Source organism: Anarhichas minor, unplaced genomic scaffold, assembly GCF_050575085.1.
Source record: "Anarhichas minor isolate MPS153535 unplaced genomic scaffold, ASM5057508v1 ptg000021l, whole genome shotgun sequence".
Lineage (NCBI taxonomy): Eukaryota > Metazoa > Chordata > Actinopteri > Perciformes > Anarhichadidae > Anarhichas > Anarhichas minor.
This window is the reverse complement of record NW_027466467.1, coordinates 5366294-5389086: the sequence shown is the minus strand read 5'-3', so window position 1 is coordinate 5389086 and position 22793 is coordinate 5366294. Positions and strand designations below refer to the sequence as shown.

Sequence of the window (22793 nt, the reverse complement as noted above, 5' to 3'; positions counted from 1 at the left end):
AATCTCAACTGTGAGGAGTTTAAACTATTTAAAGGGGGTGGTGGTATGTTTTTTTTTTTTTAAAAGAGGACAGGTTGTCTGGTTATATTTTCTAGCATGTGGGACAATTCTTCATAATATTTTGAAGGAGACGTCTAAATTTCAAACAAGAGTTATTAAGAATCTCTGCTTGGCATTTTGGTTAAATAGTTCTGTGCACTCCTAAACAGTTTCACCTCAATATGACAGTCACAAGAAGTGCAAAAGAAAACATTATGACAGTAATTAAAATCTCTGTCACTTATGCCCCTGAAGAGGAGAATCACCACGGGCCGGTCCAACGGTCCAGTTAACACTCATTGTAAAGCCACATTAATTTAACCCCAAGAGAACATATTTGAAGTCGTTTTTTTTGTCCTTGATCAAGGTCTGAGAGGCTCAGCTCGTTCCTCTCTGAACGTTACTTTTATCATCAGGGAGCAATGCTGCTGCTCAACTCTGTTTGTTAGTAGAGAGCGCCACCCTCTGACCGGGTACTGTCATATTTCTACTTCGTCTGTGTGTGTGTGAGAGTTTATAAGGACTTTACTTCATATTCTCAATCCTCTGTTGGGTCATTATACTATTTTTTACAGATGTTTTTGTATCTGTAATATCCTTAAACCTTCAATGCATTGGGTGTTTACATTCCTCGGGTCATACCTGTTACTTAAATATTATGGATTGAGCTTCAAATAATCTTAAAACTTTTCATAGCAGATTAACAATTATAAATACGACTTTTTAAATATATCTTGTTGCCTCTTTCGACGCAGCCAATTATATTTTATGTTTTATGTATTGTTTGTTGTATTTTATGCATTTTAGTATGTTACACATGAGTGATTGTAACTGCTGGGTTACCGGCAAACACGAAACAAACAAACCTTAATTCATAGTAACAGTGACACAAAATGAGGCCAAACAGGAAAACACGGCAACCTAATTTCCTGTTACCTTCACACTTTCACATTCCTTCGGTCTTTAACGGCCCCATGAACATTTTAGAGGTAAAAGAATTTGACAACAATTTTAACACAAGAGAATTGATGAAAAACAAAGAGGGCGTCACTAAATAAAAATGAATGAATAAGACAGGGTGTGACATGTTCCCAATATTGACACATTAGTTACATTATGTGCATAAAACAGTCTTATCATTTGTCTATTTAAAACGTTTTTTAAATATATTCTTTTTACAAAAGCAAGTGCTCAAACCCGCAGCTGGAAAACATCCCAACTGTAAAGATTTATATGCGTACATGTTGTAGCAGTCACACGCACATCAATCACTGCACGGCCTACAAACCACAGTGTTGTGTTCAGTGACCTCAGGCCCCGCGGAGCCACAGCAACGCACAGATGTCCTCTGAGACGTTCAACTGACAGCACAAAGAGTTCAACTCAAACATCTGAATCAAGGCAGATATTAAGCACATTCACATACAGGCAGAATAAATCACATGAAGCTAACATCTTCAAAGGAAAGAGTTGACCTTTTGACTCCACCTCTGAGAGAGAACTACTCAAATTGAATGTGTTTGTTACGTCCTCCCACTTGTTACCACTTTATCTCTCATAATACAACACGACTCCCATTGTATCCCTAACAGGATTTGCAGTTTTGCTACGATTTGTGTACTGAGCCAAGCTTTCATGGGATTACTGCAGGGTTTTTGTTTTGTTTCTTCAAAAGGTTGTAAACACGATTGTCTGGTGTAATTAATGAGGAAACATTCTAATGTGTGTGTGTGCAGTTTTTGTGAAGACAATCTAACAAGCAATCTTCCTAATTCTTCTGTGGCTTGATCTGCATGTCAATACCGGATCTATGAGCTCGGCGGAGCCCAGCAGCCTCGTGTCTGGGTTCTGAATGTATTAGAGCGTTTTTGTTTGGAGTCGCGCCGGTGATGCGTCGTGTGGATTAAAGGGCCCCGACTGGATGGAGTGTAGTTACAAATTAATTGAGGATCACTATCAGTTACGTAACAGCCTCTCCACACACACACACACAACAAAGTAATTAGCTTTCTGTTAATTAGGTAATTAAGCAAATGAATAGGAGCTCCTCTTGATTTCCAAGGAGGGGGAAGGATGGCTTTCATACGGTGTTTCTCACCCTTGTTGCTGGGGGGCAGCAGCATTCAGCATGTAATGAAAGGGGGGGGGGGGGGCTGTGCAGATAATGATCAGTAAATGACTATCAAGTGACTGAAGGAAGGAGATGATACCTTGTTGTGCTCCATTCTGTAATTGTGGGGGTTGATGTGGCATTTTTTTAATTTACAGTCATCAAACAAGAATAAATAACAACCAAAATAGTTTTTATTTATGATAATAATAATGTATTTAATTTGTGATACCGTAAACACGTTTTTCTTTCTTCACTTTAACCCTTTTAAGGCACATATCATTAAATCACAAATACATTGTATTGTGTAAGTGTATTACTTCACAACAGATCATCCCTAGATGTTTTTTTTCACAGACTTACACATCTGTCCGTAGAGGTGGACAACGTGGACATTTTTAAAAACAGCTCAGTAAGTGTAAAGCCATTAATATATTCTGGAAATAACGCAAAATGCAAATGTTCATCAGTACGTAGGGGTGAGTTACAAAATAGGCTCAGTTGCTTTCATGCAGCCACATTAGAAATAAAACTCACAAAATCATGATTTATTCTTATTTCATTTAAAAATATATTCAATCAATTTGCTTTTCCTGATGCATTGGGTTTGTCTCATGGGAACAAATATCAAAATATCAAATAATAATGCATAGATTTCTGTTTCTATACATTCAGGTTGTACTTTATTAATCCATTATCTCAGCACACAATGAGACAATGAACAAAAAAAAGAGCAATGTAATAGAATAGACTAGAAAACAAAATAAATGAAAGTTCTTCCTGTGTTAGTGTTCACTTCGTGGCTCCTGCCTTGTGTGACACAACTACACATCGCAGTGCGACTGCATGTAAATACATCATAGTATATGAGCAGTCTTACATAGTCATAGTTCATGGTATTAATACATTGATATTGTGCATAATAATGTGTTTTTAATTTGCACAAGTACGTGCTTTATCATTATTATACACGAGGTTCATTTTACTGCAGTTTAAAGGGCGAGAAAGTAGATTAAGAAGAAGAAAGGAGGTAAGTGTCACTGAAATGAACTGCTGAAGTATGTTTATAGTAACTTGAAGTATATCATTTTACGCAGTGATGTGAACATCAAGCTTCAGCTCGCTCGTTTTAAGTATCTGAGGTGTGTAGTTTAAAACACATACCTGATTTTATAACAATGCAGGTAACAAACCTCTCTTTGGGCGTTTTTAGAAACATTCTTCAAGTTTTCACGCGAGCATAAATCAAACCGAGGAGCTGCTTTTTGAAATGCAACAACGTGTGTGAATTACAGAAGAAGAGGAGCGGTTTGCCCCAAAGACCAAAGAGGCTTTTCTTTGTAGCTGCATGCTGGCCGGGTCAGCTGTGCTCGTTTGTGAACCACACAAACCACCGGCCTGTGAAGCCTCGCCATGTTTGGAGTGTGGACACAGTCCCGTTTGTGGGGCGGTAAGTGTGCTGGTCCCGTTTCAATTGGCTGTGAAAGTGCAGCTCAGCGTGGGCATGGTCAGCACAGAGTGGAGGTAGATGCACTCTGCGCTGCTTTTTCTAAATTACTGACCAGCCTCCTGAATGCATTTCATAACCACAGGGGACACACACGCACTCTAAAGCCTGAGCAGGCTGTCCGTGTAATGGACTCCCGCTCTGCTCCATGAAGAGGAGACGTTCACATCAAATCTTGTGTATTTCTGACATGTTGAGAGATCAAAAGAACTAATTCTCTGTGCTTTGGCTCCGGCTTACAGAGTTCACGGTGCACAATAACAGAACGGTTTAAATTTAAGAAAGCTGCACACTTTTTGAAATCAAATTGAATCCTTTCTAAGAGCTCCACAAAGAAAATGTATCCTATCCACAGAAGGAAAGTTAATCATTAATTAATCATGATTTTATATTCTATTATTACATACATGGGATATTATTAAATATTCTGTAGTTGATTGTGATCACTTACAGCTATTCTACTATGAAGAGTCAAAACATCTGCGGCAGAAAAAGAGGCTTATTGACAAAGTGGGGCAAATTAATAAAAAAGTGGCTTCTTATATTAAAGCACAAATATCAATCTAGTATAAAAAGGTCCAATAGATGTGTAAGATCTGGTGGCGTCTAGTGGTGAATTTGCAAATTACAACCGACGGAAACTTCTCCTGAGTGCCAAAACACGACCGGCCTGACGTAGAGCCAGTGTTTGGTTTGTCCCTTCTGGGCTACTGTAGAAACAGAAGCTCCGTGAAGATGTCCTGCTCTGTATGGAGGTATAAATGACTCATTCTAAAAGGTAACAAAAACACAACCACTCATATTCTCAGGTGATTATAAACTAAAGAAAACACACTGTTCCTTTAACGGTAAAATTCTAAAACACGCCCAAACAATGCTCACTCACTGCTTCTCTTGACCTTTACGTTACTTTAAGAAAAATATTTACCAGAGACATACCAGTAGTGTGTATTGTACTGTGAAAAACAAACAAACACGCGTGACAATAATTTAATTTTAATTTCCATTTTATTCACTTTGTCTGTGTCACTGCAAAAATCATGTTTACAATGGAAATATCGTCATTTATCACGAATCAACCAGTCCAAAGTTGAACAATTAAAGTGGTGTGACATGATAATACCTGGAGCCTAGACTACAATAGTATGACTGTTAGTGAAGGAAACCCAGTCGGGGTGATTTGCTGTCATAAAGGGAGCTGATAGAAAAATATTCTCTATTAATAATGATGCTATTTATCATTATGGACATTCTCAAAAAGGTGAAGTCAGTGTAACTTCTGGTTTACAGTGTCTTGTTGTCCTTGAAGCAGCAGATGAAATCGACTCAATGACTACTAGAACTTTTTCTTAACAATAAAATTCAACATATTCTATCCACACATCATGCTGGTGATGAGGCCTCACGCAGCTTCCTTTAAAGGAAACAACGCTGCCTTCTTTTTCTCTGTGTGTTATAAGAAAGAAACAGTCCAGTTATATATCGGTAGGGTGAAACATGTACGGACAAGTACTGCAGAGCTCAAAAAATGTGCAGTATCTCTTCAGAGTAATACACTAAACAATCCGTGACCCCCGCTCAGGGGAGCAGAGGGTCTACTTTTCAACACGAAAGGAAACGTCAAATGCGGCGCGGCAGAGAACATTCAAAGAGGCACCTTTCAGGACGGCTCTTCCTCTCTCACTGCAGCTGAGGGCCACGTCTGCGCTGGCGTATGTTCTGATGCCCTACGACGGCTTTACAACGCAGGGACACTGTGATTGGAATCGGTAGTCATGTGCAATAGTTCCAAGTGTTACCCCTGATACCAATTTGATGGTACGGCTGATGTAAGTCTCAAGAAACGGGACATTCGCGCCGTCCTCAGAAGAGGACAAACTCCAGCTGAGTTAAAAACCCCGTCAGGATACAAACTTCCTTAAACGGCAGAAAATTAAAACCCGATATGAGTCGAGATATCTTACAAACAGTTAAAACACACTAATTTACCTCCATACCAGGAATAAAGTGTGGACGGTGCAGTTCGGATGGGATTTGTTTTTGCTGGATACATATACGCTCTCTGTAGTTCGGAGCTTAAGGAGCCGCGTCAAAATGAAACAAGGCATCGGTCATGAAAAGTTATAAAAATATATTGATAACAATTTCCGTGTTCAATGCAAAACCATATCCATGATTAGGTTGTGGACAGCGCCTTCATGTCAAGGCGGGTACAGAGTTCAGGTTAAAATAATAAAAGAAATTAAAAGTGCTTTACGGTGATTTAATGTCTTGAGCGTCCTCCTTCAAAGGCATGATGGTCCATGTGAGCTGAAAACAGCAAAGTGATTCATGGTGAGCACAAACCCTTATGTTAGGCAAACAAACGGTTATTTTATATAAATTTAAAAAGCGTATAAACCCATTCCTGAGATAGTTTAAAAACTGGTACGAGTGTACAAAAACCTGCTTATATGTACCTGTTTAAACTCATTACTTTACGTTGTAACTCATAATTTTGTACCTGTATTGACAAGACTGTGAAGGTGCTATGTGGAGCAGCTATGAAGGCATTTCTCTGCCACGTCACTAAAGCCCCGATTAGCCGACAGCCTTAAATCATCCTCTGACACGCTCTGGTTGGAACTACGTCGTTGAAATGTGTACAGTTCAATCGGCAGAACAAATGTATACTTTCTTGTTCTACAGGCTGACTTGACTCGTGATAGTTTCTGACACATCTGTAAAGATTAAGCTTCACAGTGATGTTGACATGTAGCGAGTCCCCCGGACCCACAGGTGATCGTTTGAGTTGAACTAAATGTAATAATTTGAGTTGAATTAAATGTAATCATTAAATGTAATAATTTGAGTTGAATTAAATGTAATCATTAAATGTAATAATTTGAGTTGAATTAAATGTAATAATTTGAGTTGAATTAAATGTAATCATTTGAGTTGAATTAAATGTAATCATTTGAGTTGAATTAAATGTGATCATTTGAGTTGGATTAAATGTGTCTATTGACAATTTGTAAAGTTAAACTCGTGTTCAATGTTATATGGTCATAATTATTATGGTATAAAATATACGATATATAACATTTAAAAGTGTTTCAATCCATAAAAAAATAAATAAGCAAGTGTATTAATATGATAGTTAAACATTTTGAGAAATATACTTATGCTTATTACGTTATTCTTTCAGTCATGTGAGAGATCTAGGCGCAGACGGTATGAAAAAGCCGACTGCCGGTAAAAATATTTCATACCAAATACCGAGATTGTAGCTTTGACTGTTGAAATTAAATCTGTGCATTTGGGGAGAAGTTTTGTTGCAGCAAGAGCACCGAGTCTCTCCAGTCAGGATTTAGACAAAGAACCAGAATCTGCATATTACAGACTGTCGGACGGTAACATAATGGTGACCGGTCTGTGTATTGTTTTGACCGCGAGGTTTCTTTGTTTGTTACAATGTGTTGTTTGTAATGTAGCGTTATCTAACATGGAGCAGATAGTGAGTTTACAGCATCCTGTTTAGATTTTAATGCTGGACGCCTACCTAGCAACATCACTGATTTCCATTTATAAACCCAAAACGTACAACACAATGTAAGTGGATAGAAAGGGAATACTTACACTTATAAAAAACAGCTTTAAAAGTTATGTGCGGGAGGAGCTCGTAGACTTTGCCCAAGATACTTGCTTCGCCGGCAAGCGATGCGTTGTTGTTCCAGACTTGTACGACATCTTCTCGATCCCGAACGCTAACGCTGACACCAACGACCTCGTCGTCTGGGAAATAAAAAGAATAAACAGCGAATAAATACTCAAATGCAAAAGCATATTTCTTCTCATTCTGAAAACAAAGCCATAAAGTATCAAGAATGGACTTCTAGTCGCTCACCTGAGGCACAGTAATCTGCAAACTGCTCCCCAATAGTAGCAAGTAACAACTCTTTCCAAACTGCAGACTGAAGCAAGAAGAACACAGAGGAGCTAATTAATAATTCACACAATTCATCTATTATTATGTGAAAAGCAGCTAAACGGAGCACAACACCTACAGTGCTTTCTTTTGGTATTTTCATCTTCCATACTCCTCCTTTTGCGTTGCTTTCTTCTTCCCTGTTGGTAGAAAATACATGTCTTTTTAATTGATATCTACTATTCTGTTACAAGCAAGTCACAAGTTTTCCATTAAATACATATGTGACTTTAAATTAGTTGGGAGAGATGTAGAGATAAATGTTGGATAATGTAAAAAGTTATCAGAATGCAAAATTGTCAAATCAGAACCTGTTAATGTGACAAAAAGGGAACATTTTAACATAATATATCCTACCAATTATCATGTAACCTGTCCAACTGATGGCCTAATAATAATAATAATAATAATGACATAACGATTTCAAAATAGAACAGTGTAATAATTCAAGCTTTTATGGCACACTTAAATATATTTTACATGAAAGTGTAATGCTTGTTCTGTTATAATCATTACATTATGCCCTGTGTTCACGCTGGTGTAAAGGAACATAATCATGATATGTACTATAATAATAATAATAATAATGGTAGACTCACCACAGTGGCCTCCGTTCTCCACGCATTAAGTGATAGCTACATCTCAGAGGCAGGGCTGTGGCTGGAGGGATGTTGTTGTAAACACTCCAGAACATCTGGAAACAGAAAAACAAAAACATGTTGACCAGAGTTTCTTTCCTTTTGTAACGCTCCCGAGACAAGAGTTGCTGTTCTGTGACACGACAGATCAGATTGCAGAGAAGAAATCGATTCCAATTGTTGAATAAAATGCAGCGCTTTACCTCCTATAAGCCAGACATTGAAGCACCTCAGGAGCAAGTTAAATTATTATTATATAATTCATATAAAACGCTGCTTCAGATGCTTTTCCACCCATTTGGAGTTGCTGTTATTTACAGGTTATTATGCATTGATTATTGTTGTCCAGCTAAATGAGTTTGACACCCTGATAACAGATGAATACTATAAGACTGAAAAAACCAATGAAGTCCAAAAAGAGCCACCTTGATGAGTGAAGCCGATGTAACATGGTGTCAATAAACCCTGCACTACCTGTTCATGTTTCAGGATATTATGGTTTCATAACACCACCACCACTTGTGCCTACTGGAGCTTTAAGTGCACGTCAACAGCTCATTCCTTTTGAATCAAGGAAGCCCACTTGACTCCTAGCCAAGTCGTGCACTTGATCTCTTTTCCTCTCAAGATGACGAAGCTCTTCTTCGAGTCTCACCTGAACACTTTGCACGGTGTAGATCTTCTTCAGACTGGATTCACATTCTGCAGCGGTCGTGCCTGGTAACGACCTGGAAGAACAAGAGGGGACCGTTTCAGCCCACAGTAACGAGGCAGCGATGGAATAAAGGGAAAGAAACAAGCCGACAGGGCTGCTCTCAGCGGTTATTAAACCAGCGACATTTTGGTCCCTTTTAACGGTTTAATTGCTAAAATGGGGAAGAGCCCATCGTGACATGTTCAAATGACATCTTTTTGTCAGACCAACAGCCCAAAAATCATATAAAAAACACAGAATAGCAACAAGTTGTCTCACTTGAGAAGCTGGAAACAGACAATACTTCATATACTTTATAAAACAACTGTAATAGTTTTCAATAATGTCAAAATTGTTGAGGATTAACTTTTAAAAGTGCTTTGACTGGAATGGTTTCCAGTCTCAATGAGGTCTGGAACCTTTGAAAGGAATTTATTCATTAATATTTCCTCCTTTCACGTCAATACGCTGAGTCAACAAAAGAGGAGCAAACGAGACCTTGTGACCTCATAAAAGAGAAGGTAACAGGAGACAAGTGAGTTATAGACACTCTGCACCAAGGACTCTTATTTTGGTAGGACACGTCCGTAGCAAGGATACAACAGTTGGTCCAAACTGGCCTAATTTATTTGGCTTATTAAAAAAGATGAAGCCTGTATTCTTTTCCCTAATGGGAAACAAAGCTAAAGTAACTTGAATACCAAATAAATAACACGGTGAACGTGTCCACCGTGCTACATTTGCTCCTGGAGGCCTAAGGAAAGCTGTGTGGCCTCGACTTCTATTTTCTTTTCCTCCATCATTCCTGCTCGTCCCAAGGTGGGGGCGGGGCTACAAACTAACGGACAACGCGCGAGACCAGAAAAAAGATAGTATAAATACCTGTCCAGCCAAAATGTCCAAGGTGAATGCAGAGGCAGCGTCGTCGCCTCGTCTTCTCGGTCCTTCTTTGTGATGTTTTCCAACTCTTTTTCGTCGATGTCAATGTCGTCAGCAACCGTCGGTCCGCTCAGGAGATCCGTGTGACCCGCGGGAACCGCCATTACAGGCAGACAGAAAGCTAACCTGCTGTATGAATCTACTAAATAAAAAAAAATAAAGGCACCCGGTCTGGCTGTTTTTTCCTCCTCCAGATACCGAGACACACATAAACTGCCGCTTTTCCGCCTAGTGACGTCTCTGCGTCACTGGGCAGAAACGTCGCAGTTGGTCCAACCCAGAGAGCAGGAGAAAAGAAAAGAGTGAGACCTCACTCTGTCTGGTTTTTCGGGTATCTGACCTGAATCACAAATGTCCCCACTATATCTCTCCGTCATGAAACTAAACAGGGATAAGAGGTCCTACACAAATCTGGCTAAATATTGTTAAACTGAGAGCAGCATAAAGGGGCTAACATATTTAAAAATGTATATATACTTGTACTTTGCAACTGTAATGGCTTTAAAATTAAGGTTACTTTACGCATATATGTCACCATTGGTTCTTTGCACTGTCATGCACCTGGCTAGCAAAAATACCAACCACACCTTAACTCTGTACAGGGAGATTGAATTTGGAGGTAAAGTCAACACTGAAGATGTCATCCGAGCTGCTAGAAGAGTATAGAACTTCTGCCTTTAGAGAAGAAATAATGTTTTTTATTATATGAAGGATAAAAAATATAATATCAGTAAAACACAGAAAGTTTAGAACCATAAAAATGACATCCAGCTGTACGAATGATCACATAAATGTTTGACGTTTGTTTGACATGTGAGAAAATAATCTTTGAAGTGTACATTAGCTGTTGGCTTACAATTATAGCTTGGCAATGGCATGATATGAACAACATTCGGCATAAGTTGGTTGATGTATAAGTAATAAGAAAAGCACGTCACTCAGAGAGCACGGGTGAATTCATGTTTCACCTGTAAAGTGTCATCATATAATATGAATACTGGCGTTGGCTTCAAAAATCCACGATCAGTCGGGTTACACTTTGTTACTGTTATACTTGTCGTTCTACTCGTGATTGTGAGGTAAAGCATCATTGTTTTCACCACTTTTCTTGATGTTATTTCAAGATTGAACTGCAACCACAACGTCTCTTTCTACTCCTGAAAGAATGAAGAGAGAGAGGACCAGAACGTAGATATAGTCTGAGTACTAAGAAAGCTTCTTTTGTCTGAAAAACAGGAAAGAGTGATCCCCTCTTGTGCAGACGAGGAAGAGTGCAGTTTTTTGTCTTTATTTATTTACTGAGTGAGGCCTCGTCCTATTACACCATCTTTGGTCTCCAGCCCCTTGTTGCCTCTTTCAGGGGCACTTCGGTGGAAGTAGGCTGCTTTGCAAGCTCCAACAAGACTTTGGTTCTTTGGGCATTTTAGCACTCGAACAAGCGAAATGTGAGGTTTCAAAGCTCCAGCGATCTAAATTAAACATCTGGCTAGATCCATACTGTGAACGTATCTGCCCCAAACCCACTATAAGACTTTAGACCACCTCTAATCTAATACCCCAAACAAAACCATTTCTTACAAAGTAGAACAATTCACTTATCATTGCCACTTTTAACCATCAACACTGCAACACCATAAGACCCTCATGAAGTCACTCTCTCGACTCCAACTAGTTCAGAACACAGCAGCTCGGCCACTCACTGGTTTTAACAGACAACATCACCCCAGTCCTGGCTTCTCCTCATTGGCTCCCTGTTTTGTTTTAGAATTGATTTACATAAGAGGAAAAGTTGACCCCTTATGACCCATGCTCGCAGCCTTGGATCCTCATGTTGGGCCCTTCTGGCTGTTCCAAAGTCGAGGCTGAAAACTAAAGGTGACCGTGCTTTTGCCATCAGGGCCCCTCGGCTTTGGAACGACCTGCCTGAGAAGATAAGACTCTCAGAATCAATTTTTACAGACTGGCTTTTATGTGATGTCGTCGCTTTATTTTTATTTTTTTATTGCATTGATTGTTTTTTCCGTGTCATCTATTGTACTGTTTTATCCGGGTTTAACTCTTACTTCACTGTTGAGCTTTCCGTTGTTGTTGTTAGTATTGCCTTGCTTTTGCTGCTTTGTCTGTCACAGCACTTTGTAAACTCTCTTTTTAAAAGGTGCTATATAAATAAAGTTATTATTATTATAACATATGTGTCTGACCTTGATGCTCCACCTAACCAGCCTGAACCGTGAGCTGTGGTGTTACTGGGATTCTTTCATTATTCCTCTGATCACAGGGTCCTTATATGAAAACCAGGCCATGGTTGGAATATAAAGTGTTACAAAACATCAGACTGTGGGTTGAGCGTGGTGTGACCAGTGTGGGCTCTGGGTCAGTTGAGGTGCCAACATGCCTGATTCCTCACGTGCTCGTGATGCTCCTCGGAGCCGGCAGCAGGGGGCGCTGGTGAACCACTGGCAGCAGCAGATGAAGCCTCATCACATGAGCTGTGGTTCAAAGTGCACACGTTCTGCTGAGAGACAGATTTTATTGTTGACACATCAACATATTCTAGATTATCTAAACACTCTATCTTAACCTTATAACATGAACCCACACTGTAAGCATTATAAACCTCTTTACCTTTTATAAATGGGTGATTCACCTTTTAATTATTGATTGTCAAACGTTCGGTGTACCTTATACATTCCAAACAACAAGGAGAGAGAGAGTATGATGAATATTGTTTTGGTTGGTTAATTTCAGAGTGCAATCTCATTCTTCTATGTCCTCATAAAAAAAAAGCCAGAAGACAATGACATGAGTTAGTTACACTATGACCTATGACCCATGTCTTTAAATAAAGTAAAATAAAATAATGTAAAATAAATAAATAAATTAATAAAATAAAGTGCATTAAAGAAAAGTAAAATAAAGTGAAATAAAATAAAATATATGATCAGTTATTTGCCCATCAAGCATTGTGCAATGTCGGTCTGTGAACATCTGTATCTGTGCACCGTGTAGATTGTAATAGACACGCACCGTCAGATGAGACTGACTGACTGATCCCAGGCCTGCTCACTCACACTACATGCAAGCGGACGTGCGTCGCATAGAGGATAGACGCTGCTGCGTGAGATCCACCGATGGACCCACACTGGCGCTCCCTCCTCCACGAGCCTCCGACCTCCGCTCGGCTTTTACCAACATGTTCGCCTTCTTTAAGGCTCTGTATTGACATTTAGCGGCCGCTGGTGAGGCGGTGGATGCGTAATTGCGCCATGCTTGCGCACACAGCACTGTCTGCTTCCTTTTCTTTTTTTTTTGATTCCTAAAGACGAACGGGAGACCTCCGCCATCGGTTGGAAATTGAGATGTGTTTTGTGAGTCGCTTGTCTGCCGAACGGCTGCCTAACGAGATGGTGTACAAAGCTCAACCAGACCGCGTCTATTCAGCAGGAGCTGGAATAACAGACAGGGACGCGTTTTGTGCCGGACACTTGTGAGATGAAGGACAAGAAGAGAAAAAAAGAAACAGATGCTTTTATTTTGTTTGTTGTCGGCGGGGATCGCAGCGCACACCGGGATGGATGCGATCCGATGTTGAACGGATGCTTCTGAGTGGAATTTATTCCTGAGGGTGGTGGTTTTGTTTTGTTTTCTGTTAAAGAGGGTTTTGCGGATCGTGTTGATTTAGTTTTTTTTGGCTTTCTACCGCTCGTCGATGAATTGATGTGGGGATACGCGCCGCCTCGGCTGCACAGATGGCAAACACAAGCGCGTTCGGGGAGAGCAGCCCGTCCGCGCACAACTACGCGTCCGCGGCCTCTGCGGTCAAGCTCGCCTCCCTGGGTCTGATCACGGGCGTCAGCCTGCTGGGCAACGCGTCGCTGTCGCTGCTGCTGCTGAAGGACAGCTCGCTGCGCAAGGCTCCCTACTACTTCCTCCTGGACCTGTGCCTGGCGGACGTGGTGCGCTCCGCGGTCTGCTTCCCCTTCGTGATGGCGGCGATCGGCGGCGGCGGCGGCTCCGCCTGGCCGTACAGCGCGCTCTGCTGCAAGATCGTCGCCTTCCTGTCGGTGCTCTTCTGCTTCCACGTCGCCTTCCTGCTCTTCTGCGTCAGCGTCACCCGGTACATGGCGATCGCCCACCACCGGTTCTACTACAAGCGGATGAACCTGTGCACGTGCGCGGCGGTGATCTGCATGGTGTGGACCCTCTCCGTGGCCATGGCTTTCCCGCCGGTGTTCGACGTGGGCACCTACAAGTTCATCCGCGAGGAGGAGCAGTGCACCTTCGAGCACCGCTACGTGAAGGCGAACGACACGCTGGGCTTCATGCTGATGCTGGCGGTGATCGTGGGGACGACCCACGTGGTGTACGTCAAGATGCTGTGCTTCGTCTACGACCACCGCAAGATGAAGCCGACTCAGCTGGTCCCGGCCATCAGCCAGAACTGGACCTTCCACGGGCCCGGAGCCACCGGGCAGGCCGCCGCCAACTGGATCGCCGGCTTCGGCCGCGGGCCCACCCCGCCCACGCTGGTGGGCATCAGGCAGGCGTCGCACCTCGGCAACAGGAGGCTGCTGGTGCTGGACGAGTTCAAGATGGAGAAGCGCATCGGGAAGATGTACTACATGATCACGCTGACATTCCTCGTCCTGTGGGCTCCGTACATAAGCGCCTGCTACCTGAGAATATTTGTGCGGGGAGCTCCGTTGCCGCAGGTCTACCTGAGCGCTGCGGTCTGGATGAGCTTCGCCCAGGCGGGGGCGAACCCCATCATCAGCTTCCTGTTCAACAAGGAGCTCCGGATGCGCCTCAGAGCCTGTTTCCCCAGCTGCCTGGGGACACAGACTCCCATGGAGCCATACTGTGTCATCTGACCCCCCCCCCCCCAAAAACAACAACAACAACAACATACTGCCAAAGACACATTACATCTTCTTTCAGAATGTACAGACTGGTCCCCAAAATGTGTTTGCACATGTACACGGGGATGTTGTGGAGGGTGAACCCACTTCAGTTTAATTTATCCACTTTTTTTTTTGTGGCTAAGATTTTACCCACTATTTTGTGCTGACATAAACTTGAATATTATGTAAATTAATGCTTTATTTCATCATCCTAATCAGAACAACTAAAGCTATTTTAGAAAACAATCCCCTTTGCCACCTTTTAATTTACGCTTCTGTATTAATTCAAATAATAGGTTATAGCCCGTATGCTAAGATATTTCTACATCTTATCACCTTTTTTTTGTTGGCTACAATATTGTACATGAATGTCACTTTGGCTATCTGTTTGTATATTTTAAAATTCTATCCCAGCGCACCCATTGGAGGTTGTATGACTGAACCATTGAAACTATTTTATCAGCTGATCAGAGTCAGTTTCTCAACCGCTGTCTGTGACGCCTCGAGTCGTTTGGATACCACAAATGAGACGCAGATCCCAGTATATTTTTAAGGATAGCGTGACATTTGTAAATACTGTAAAGCCTCTCTCCTTCCTCTTTTTTCATTTTTTTAACCAGATATGTTGTATATTTCATAATCCAGCGGGAGTCTTTGTGTTGAAAAGGTGTCGAAACTCACTTCAAAAGGTATTTTGCAAATTCGTAATCTTCTTCATGGGTCAGTTGTGCTGAGAAACGGGTTATTTTTGTTCTTTTTCTACAGATGTGGACATGATAATGTTTAACAATTTGGTGCTTTAGAAAGCATTGTTTGTATTTCTTAGCAAATAAATGAGAAATGGATGATAAGTTGTTTGGGTTCTATAATCTGTTTTTAACAAGATGTCTGTACCTGATCTGGTTCTGGCCCTGATAGCGTGCTCACCATGCAGCACTCATCCTGCCTTATGTTTCCTGTTTCCTGGCAGCCCCCCGTGTTAGCTTGTTGCATTGGTTTGTAAATGGAGAGAGGGTGATAGACATGTTTAAAGATTTTTCAGTTGAGAAAAGGAGAGAGTTGCATCCTGTATTTGAAAAAAAATAATCAATACAGACCTTGGTATTTTAGTGTTTCTATTGTGGATTTTCTCATGTCTTTGGTATTTACTCTTGGACTGGTTTTTTTTTAAAGGGCGCTCCAGCAATTTAAAGTTGCACTTCCATAAAGTTTGTGGACTCACAAGAGACAGATTAAAAGAAGAATGATCAGAATTGAAGCAGCGGAAGCAGAATTATCTTGATTTTTAGTCTTAAGAATGGGTCAAGCTCCAAATCCTACATTTCCCACAAAGCAACTGGACAGCGTCCAAACGCCCACGTCTTTCAAATCCCCAACTTCCAGTTGGTAATTCTCACTTGTAGACTTTTTAAGCCTTGGGGGTTTATCATTGGACATTAAACATCTGTTTTCAAAGACTGACCCACTTGTGACAAGTAAACTCAACTTCACGTGTAAAATGTAGACGGCCTCTTTAAAAACCAGCATGGCGTTAGATTCAATGATTAAAAATGTGCTTGTGGTTGGTATATTTTAGGCTAATTCCAGTATTTTTAGACTCAATATATTTAAATTCTTGGCAGTGTGGAGAAGGCTTTCAGCATTTAGTCCATCATGTTGGGAAATAAAATATAAACGAACAGTTAACTGCATATCAAATATGAATACCTGACATTAGTATAGCTGGTCAGAATAGATGGTGTCATGCCACATCTTTGATGTGTGGCTACCAAACAGTCTGTGAAAAGAAATACAATACAAACTGCGTGTATGGCTTAGTTAAAAGGTTAGAGGTTGGATTTTTCCTTCTCATTACAGCACTAATTAAACGGTTCATTAGATTTGTTTCAATAGGCCGTTTGCATGGCACCTGCTTTTTAATCAAACTTCCCTCAATCCCCTCCTCCCTCCTTAAGCCAGCAGCTGGCAATTGATTCAGCTAATTGCTGTTGCAGTCATCGACGCCGGCCTCGATTACACCGAACCGCGGCTTTTAAAGGCTGAGCAGTTCTATGGGTACACACCCTAATCACTGTGATTTAGCAAGGTGTTCCCGAGCGCTCCGATCTGCCGTCCAACGGCGAAGCTCCTCAACACGCCGCCTGCCCTCAGTGCATCCATAACCATTAGCATCACAACACGCCCGCTTGTTCCTGACAGATGGCTGTGCTCTGCTACCGGCGTGCTGAGGTCTCGTGGTATAATTGCTGTGGCTCCTCAGCTGCAGGAAGCTCCTCACCTGCACGTGCTCTCGTGCAACGCAAATGCAGGTCGGGTATTTTTGGCACATGGTGTCGCCCTCGGGGCACGCGTGCTCCGCTGTGATGCATGGGGAAATGTGACTCTGTTCGCTGGGCTTTTACTGCTGGCTCTTTTAGTGACCTTTTCAGTTGTTCTAAACACCGAGCAACTACGCTGACCTCGGTACTCCTCACTGGGTTGTCCTTACATACAATTTGGACAGTTGGAAATGTAGCTTTTTAAAAGCAGCTTGTTGTTAAAAGTTGGCGCCTACATTAACCACAGTGCAACTCTAACTGCCAACAATGCAGTTGAAGATTTGTTTGTGTTATGCTAGTAGCAGCTAATGTAGCCTCGAGTCCAACCCCTTCTCCCTAAAAATTACGTCCCCATGCACACTAACTAAACTGCATCCTCAATTACGGTTTAATAAAATGCATCTTCTCTAAGTTACGTAACTTAAAATAACTGACTTTTCGTTTCATGGACACAAACAGCGGTGTCCTGGATGAAAGTCTCATGTTTGTTTGACCCACACAAGCACGCAGACTTTTGATTAGAAACGTATTTGCACAAAACGTATGTAATCCGGAAGGAAAATACGTTTCCCGCCAAACATAATTGACGATGCAGTCTGGTTGTACGGGAAGGAAACCGTTTCGACCCAAAACTCGTTGGAAGTTTATGCGAAAAAAACGACGTTATCGATTATCAAAACAGCCGAATCATTATCTATCAGTTAGATGATTGATTAATTGACTCAGTGTTTCAGTTCTTTATGGGTGAAATGATCATGAAATCATAAATGTTTTCTAGGTTGAAGACAGTTGATGGTTCATTTCAACAGTCATTTGACGTTACCAGCATTCCTTTATGTGCCACAGAAGACCAACATCCACTTCATAAGGAACAAGATTGATGTGAGTCACTGCGTTACACATTGGACAAATCTAATTATAGCTTTGAGCTTTGAACAAATGCTCCGAATCACAGCCCGACAGTGATTCATTTCATAGCTGTCCTACCGTTTCCTGCCGTTATGAAGACCTGCTGCCAAGGTGAACGGGATAAAAGACTCTCGTCTCCCCTCGTCTTTTGACCAAAAGTTTTCCCTTATCTACTTTGTTGTGAGTGAAAGCATGAAAAAGTACTGCTGAAAGTGTGTTTCGGTTAAGAGTGGATAATGAAACTGTAACTTGCCCGTCACTCAGCATGTCACGTTGTAACCATTGAAGTTAAGTGTGTTTCTCTTCATGTTTCCCTAGAGGGCAGCTGCTGCAGAGCACTGTGAGACAGCATGCGTCATTTAGTCTTCTTACCAAATACAAATGAAGAAGACGGCTTGTTTCCATGTGTGTTTTGAGTGCAAAAATCTAAGAACATATATTATAATATATTGAATACAATCTAATCAATATGTTATATATTATTCGTGCTCTTTGGATTTTCAGTCACTCTGTGTGTAACTGAAATAACTGAAAAAGGAGACTTATACACAGGGAGAAGTCATCATTCCCCAACACATCCAAAGGGGAATTTCCCTTTAATTAAATAGTTTAATTTAACCTGCCACCAAAAATGACTATGCATTAGTAAATTTATATATATATATCTTTATTCAAAATAAATATATACAAACAAACAAACAGGCTTCTAAAGGCAGATAGGTACGTGTTGGTCCTCAGAGGTAGTAGTTTGGATACTTGTATGGTGAGAGACATTTGGACCTTCCCTCCTCGATGGTGACACACGACAGGTTGGGCAGGCAGGGGCAAGTATGGTGGAGTCTTTTCCCACTGAAAGGAATCTGGAAGCAGAAAAGGAGACACCTTTGGTATGAGATTCATTTCATCTTCATCAGGCGCAATGAACGCAGTGGAAGGTGCAGACATGTCAGAGACTTGAAATAATTCTCATTAACTGCTTCTAAGACATGTTTCTTTTCTTGACTCTTGATGAGAGTTGGTGAGGTGCTTTGAAAGCATCACTGCCATGACACCATTGTATGGGGATAAACCATTGGTGTCACTTCACTGCACATCTGTCTGACGATGATCTCACCTTGTGGCTCATACGGTGACAGTCGTCTCCTTCCTGTCCCGCGGGCGTGCAAATACGCAGGCTGCGGATCCACAAACTCACCGCACAACACATCCTTCCTCCACACTGGGAGTCCTTCTCACAGGCCTACACACAGACACAGACAGACAGTTTAGATGCTGTCATTCAACGAAGCATATTAATGACTTATGCAGATCAAAAAAACTGATTGGTTTAATGGACATAAAGTTACTTGCCACCATCATTTAAAAGAACATTGTGTAGCATTTAGGGCGATGTATTGAATATTAATAAGTATGTTTTATTTAGTGAATAATCACTACTATATGTCGGCAAATCTTACAAACTGCACCTTTAAATCTGTAATAACAATGTCCTGCTATTAATTAATGCTGGACACTAGATATAAGCGAATGCCTTATTAAGGTTATTAATGTTTTTTCATCGTTAAAGGAGCAGTGTGCAGGATTTAGTGGCATCTAGCCGTGAGGTTGCAGAATGCAACCAGCTGAATACCCCTCGGCTCACCCCTCCCTTCTCAAGGGTGTTGGAGAACCTGTGCAGGTGATGTAAAAGCATGAAAGGCCCATTGACTGTACATAAGAAGTGGACGTAGGTTTGTGGACCGCCGTTTTAAAGCCTCGAGTTCAGCATTTTGAATGTCGGCCATCTTGGTTTTTGGCCGTTGCCATCTTGGCTTTTTGCAACCAGAAGAGACAATGAGACTGAAAACCGAACACTGAAAAATACATTTTGAAGTTGCAAAAAGGTTGCAATGAACTTCCATCAACTGAAAACACACTGAAACACAACTGAAAACACACTCTAAAAGTGTTAAAGTTATAAGATGAAAACACGGACAACTCTCCGATCGGACAACGCTGTGGTAGCACCTGTCAGTCACAAGGTATAGCCACGCCCTAAAGCATGCCCTGCCTATTGTCTATGTTGCTCTAAATTGGACCACAATTGACTAAATCAACACCATGCTGTATTGAAGAAGACTTGAAACTAGCGAGTGAGACCATAAACTCATTACAATATTTACTGAGGTAATAAATTAAGTGAGAAGTAGAGTTATTCTCTCATAACTGCTATACAATCTGACTTCTTTTTGCAACCAGAGGAGTCGGCCCCTGATGGCTTTTGAAAAGTTTACGCGCTTCCATATTGGGCCCTCTCTAGAGCCAGTGTTTGGTTTGTCCGTTCTGGGCTACTGTAGAAACTTGACGGTGCAACATGGCAACTCTGTGAAGGTAACAAAAGCACTTCTTCGTTCTTAGTTTCAGGTGATACGCCAATGAAAACCAAGTTATGAATATTATATTCTATTTCGGCCAATATGTTCCCTTAAATCCTACACATTGGTCCTTTAACTTTACGATTTGAAGTTTTTTTCCCCTTTAGGTTTGAAAATGGTCCAAAATTCAATGAATTGGTTAAAATGTTGCTAATCGCAGGATAACTGTAATTGGTGATTATGTATGTAATGATATAATGCATACATGTAGTGTATGTAATGTTATATAATTAAACACAATAACATGCTAATTATTACACTAACCGGAAAAAGCCGGTAGTGTGGTTTGGAGCTTTTAGATGGGTGAGAAATGCAGAAGAGCAACACACACACAATGCAATGTTACCCAAACAGAATATTATGCTAATGGTGTGGAGTTATAACACCATCAGTCATATCATACCTCAACAAAACACCTCAGGATCGGTGGTGGTTTATTGTCTTGAGTGTCTGGATGAGATGCTGAATGACAGTTCTCGCTCTGGATGAGATGAAGGGAACACAATGAAGAGGAACAGAAGTGATTTCATGTGACAGACGTGGATGAAAATCACTTTCTGTTTTATGGCTGCATGTTCCTCTCTCAGCGCACATCAGCGACCAGAGGGATGTTGTGACAGGATGGGCTGTTTAACGAGCAAGTCATGGCCACGAGTTATGCTCATAGGAATATATAAATCCTGATTTTGGAAAAAGGAAATCTTTCAAAGAACTGGGTAAATTCATATATGTATTTTTATTTTTTGGGGGTAGGGGTGGGGGGATAAACTGATAGATAGACTGCACTTATTTACATAGTAGCCCTTCATGCTTTTAGAAAACCAAAAAAGCAAAGATGTGGGGTATTTCTGAAATTCATTTAATTTGACTTTTTTATTATGTTTTGCCTTTCCCAAAATAAATATATTTCTACATTATATTGTATGATGATTCATTTGATATTTTCAATTTTGTCCTAAGCTAAACCTTAAAAGCACAGTAGAATTAAAATACTTAAATCAATATTTCAAAGAAGGATTTGCCAATATTTTCATCAGAGGATGGATGTTACAATGGAGGCTTTGGTCTAAGCATAAATAAGACAGTGGGACTGAATATACTTATTTCTTCTGTTTCTTTTGTGTTAAGATGTGTGAAGTGTCAAAAAATGACTGCAATTTAGATGGTAAGAATTAATGCCATTCACACCAAAAGACGATATTGAGCAGTGTCCATCAGGCAACATTTTCTTATTTGAAAAGCAAGCACTTCCATATTCCCATCAAACCGATGCCCCCCCCCCCCCCCGGGCACCTACCTCCCACTTACCCCTGTGATGACTGCTGAAGATCCGTGGGACACCAGCAGCAGGGTGAAGAACAGTAGGACGAAGGACCTCATGATGAAGAGCTGTCTCTGCGCTCCCGTGCCCTCTAGGGTGGAAAGTGAGGATGCTGAGGCTGTCGGAGTTTGCTGCATGTGCATACGTGACAGACCGCGGAGACAAGTGGCCTTCAAATTCCTGCGTTGAGGGCTGGCGGAGGTTTATAAACCCAGCCCGCCATTCAGAAACTCTGTGACTCACTCACGCAAGCAGCACCTCATAAGTGGGAACAAAAAAAAACACCCGAACAAAGACCGAGGTGAACGTTAACGTGACGATGAATGCCTTTCCTTTTTTTTCCAAAAATGCCCTTTCACTTTACGGTGAATTGTTTCTGTAACAGAAACAAAAGCGATAATTTACGCTCACACATGCTAAAGGTGGTCAAGATTAGTGCAGACATATTCAGTGTGACATCCTGTTATATTCCCAGCATCTTTATTCCCCCCCCCCCCCCACACACCTTTTTAGATTCAAGGCTACAGTTTTGAATGCATCCTTTCAAGCCCACAGAGTTCTCAACAAGGAAAGCATTTGTGAGTCCACTGCACTCCTGAGAACAAATATACTTCAGTGGTGCAGGCCACTTTTCATCTCACGCTGGGATCTCAGTTTGTTCCGAGTTACAACAATGGTCATTCACTTTATAAATTATATCCAATACTATGCATGAAGAAGACCTATCAGAGTCTCAGTGTCATTATACAAGAACTACATCCACCCAATATGCTTAGACGTTACCCTAAAAATTGACAGAAGATTCTACGTCAACAAATTTGATAATCAATTACTCAGAGGGGAAGTTCAAACTTCACGAATGTTATTTGCTAATGTTATCTGTTTTATATCATTGTGATTCTAAATCTTTGCAGATTACAGTGTCTGCTTTTTAATCTCTGTTTTATAATCGTCACTCTTTGGAACACAGAGATCCACTGTACAATTTTTCAAACAACCACATTTGTATGTTTTTCTTACAAATCAGATTTAAAGA

The 22793-nt window shown here is 41.1% G+C and overlaps 3 protein-coding genes across 3 annotated transcripts; 1 reads left to right on the top strand and 2 right to left on the bottom strand.

Moving 5' to 3' along the window:
• Positions 1–4645: 4645 nt before the first annotated feature.
• Positions 4646–10132, bottom strand: LOC142954746 (eukaryotic translation initiation factor 4E type 3-like). The gene is made up of 7 exons (XM_076095950.1): positions 9838–10132; positions 8917–8989; positions 8223–8317; positions 7703–7763; positions 7543–7609; positions 7275–7430; positions 4646–5966 (listed from the first exon to the last, which is right to left on the bottom strand). Exons 1-7 carry the CDS (start codon positions 9996–9998, stop codon positions 5920–5922), a joined length of 660 nt encoding a protein of 219 aa, XP_075952065.1. The 5' UTR covers positions 9999–10132; the 3' UTR covers positions 4646–5919.
• Positions 10133–12960: 2828 nt separating this feature from the next.
• Positions 12961–15699, top strand: gpr27 (G protein-coupled receptor 27). Its single transcript, XM_076096000.1, has one exon. It carries the CDS (start codon positions 13644–13646, stop codon positions 14763–14765), a length of 1122 nt encoding a protein of 373 aa, XP_075952115.1. The 5' UTR covers positions 12961–13643; the 3' UTR covers positions 14766–15699.
• Positions 15700–18756: 3057 nt separating this feature from the next.
• Positions 18757–21980, bottom strand: prok2 (prokineticin 2). The gene is given in 4 exon segments (XM_076096378.1): positions 18757–18882; positions 19137–19262; positions 21745–21950; positions 21953–21980. Coding segments are annotated over 4 exon segments (486 nt in total).
• Positions 21981–22793: the final 813 nt, after the last annotated feature.